This window comes from Austrofundulus limnaeus, unplaced genomic scaffold (assembly GCF_001266775.1).
Source record: "Austrofundulus limnaeus strain Quisiro unplaced genomic scaffold, Austrofundulus_limnaeus-1.0 Scaffold1039, whole genome shotgun sequence".
NCBI lineage: Eukaryota > Metazoa > Chordata > Actinopteri > Cyprinodontiformes > Rivulidae > Austrofundulus > Austrofundulus limnaeus.
The window spans coordinates 47,850-49,287 of NW_013953441.1; the positions used below are offsets into that span (position 1 = coordinate 47,850).

At 34.3% G+C, this 1,438-nt stretch overlaps 1 protein-coding gene across 1 annotated transcript in view; it reads right to left on the reverse strand.

The window, feature by feature from the left end:
• Positions 1 to 1,438, reverse strand: part of cat (catalase) — a gene marked incomplete in the record, with an annotated part of 27,649 nt that overhangs the window by 13,872 nt on the left and 12,339 nt on the right. The window contains 1 exon segment of the mRNA XM_014030318.1: positions 850 to 980. Within this exon segment, the coding sequence (XP_013885772.1) occupies positions 850 to 980 (131 nt within the window).

Sequence of the window (1,438 nt, forward strand, 5' to 3'; positions counted from 1 at the left end):
GGATAGAGCTTCATCAGAGCTAAACAACAAAAGTGATTTTACATGTCCAGACACCCCCCTCTTTGAAAGGAGCCCCCTCCTCAAATATGGGGTCTATCATAAAACCGTTGGCTGGAGCAGTGTAGGTCAGACTCATCTACAGTCCTGACTCATTTCATGTTGATCGGTGCAGCTGTTTGTGTGCTACTGTTGACCAAAAATCACTGAAATAAATAAATAAATAAAATAAACAGTACGAAAACAACAGGACTCCTGCTTACGCTTCATGTGTGGGGGTCATAATAATACCCATTTTCAACAATTTTCACCTAAACTACAATTTCTTTTCACCGTGTGGCACCCAGGGTCATCAGGGTCACTAGAGTCAACAGTTACTTACTCAGGATTCAGAAGATATATAATACACTCATACGGTCTCTGTGGGAGGTGATTGTGAGCTTTACTTAGAAGTCAGAGGCTTAAGCCAGAATGTTAACTTGTTCTTGGGTGTGCATGTACATCTAGTTTTTTAATTATTTAAAAAAAAAAACTAATGAAATCAGCAACTGTAGAAATTTACACTTGCATAAACTTTAACACTTAACTTTGATATCATAAGAATTTTTTTCTTCTTCTGCTGCCAGGGTTAGGGTTTCATTTTATTTTGTTTATTTTATTTTCATTTTATTTTATTTGTATTGTTTTGTTTTGTGAAATATTTTGTTTGTTTTTTAATGAAATGAGTAAATGAATTGAATTGGGGAATAAAACAACACTGTATATGTGTGTTATCACACTAATTTGAACCAAAAAATGGTCTGGACCATAGACTATTTATAGGTAGAAACCAGTAAAGACCTTCATGATTACCTGTGTGACATTATCATCATCTGCACTGTTGAAACGAGCCACATCAGGGGAAACCCTGAACCTGGACTCCAGGTACCGAGGCTCACACTCCGGGGCACTGAAGCTGTTTGGAAAGTAGTTTGGAGCTCCCCCTAGTGACCAGACAAAAAACAACACCAGAGAACAGTTGAAAAGAACATTACAAAAAACTTTTAAACAATTTTTAATCTTTAAATAAATAAATAAATAAATAATGACTCAGTTTACCAACTTGGCTACAGCTTCAACTGAAATATTAGTACCTACAATCAGAGTTGTATAAAGTACCACAAAGTGATACTTGAGTAAAATTATCTTACCAAAAACTTACTTTGGTAAAAGTTAAAGTGTCCTTTAGGAATATTACTTGAGTAAAAGTGTTAAAGTATGTGATATTTGTTGTAGTTAAGTATTAAAAGTGTTAAAGTATGTGATATTTGTTGTAGTTAAGTATTAAAAGTCAAAGTATAGATTGAAAATGAGCAGTTAGATTTTCTGTAAGGACATTTATTAGGAGGTGACCTCCCCAAAAACTGCAGAAATGACTGTTGTATTAAAAGAATGAATGGAT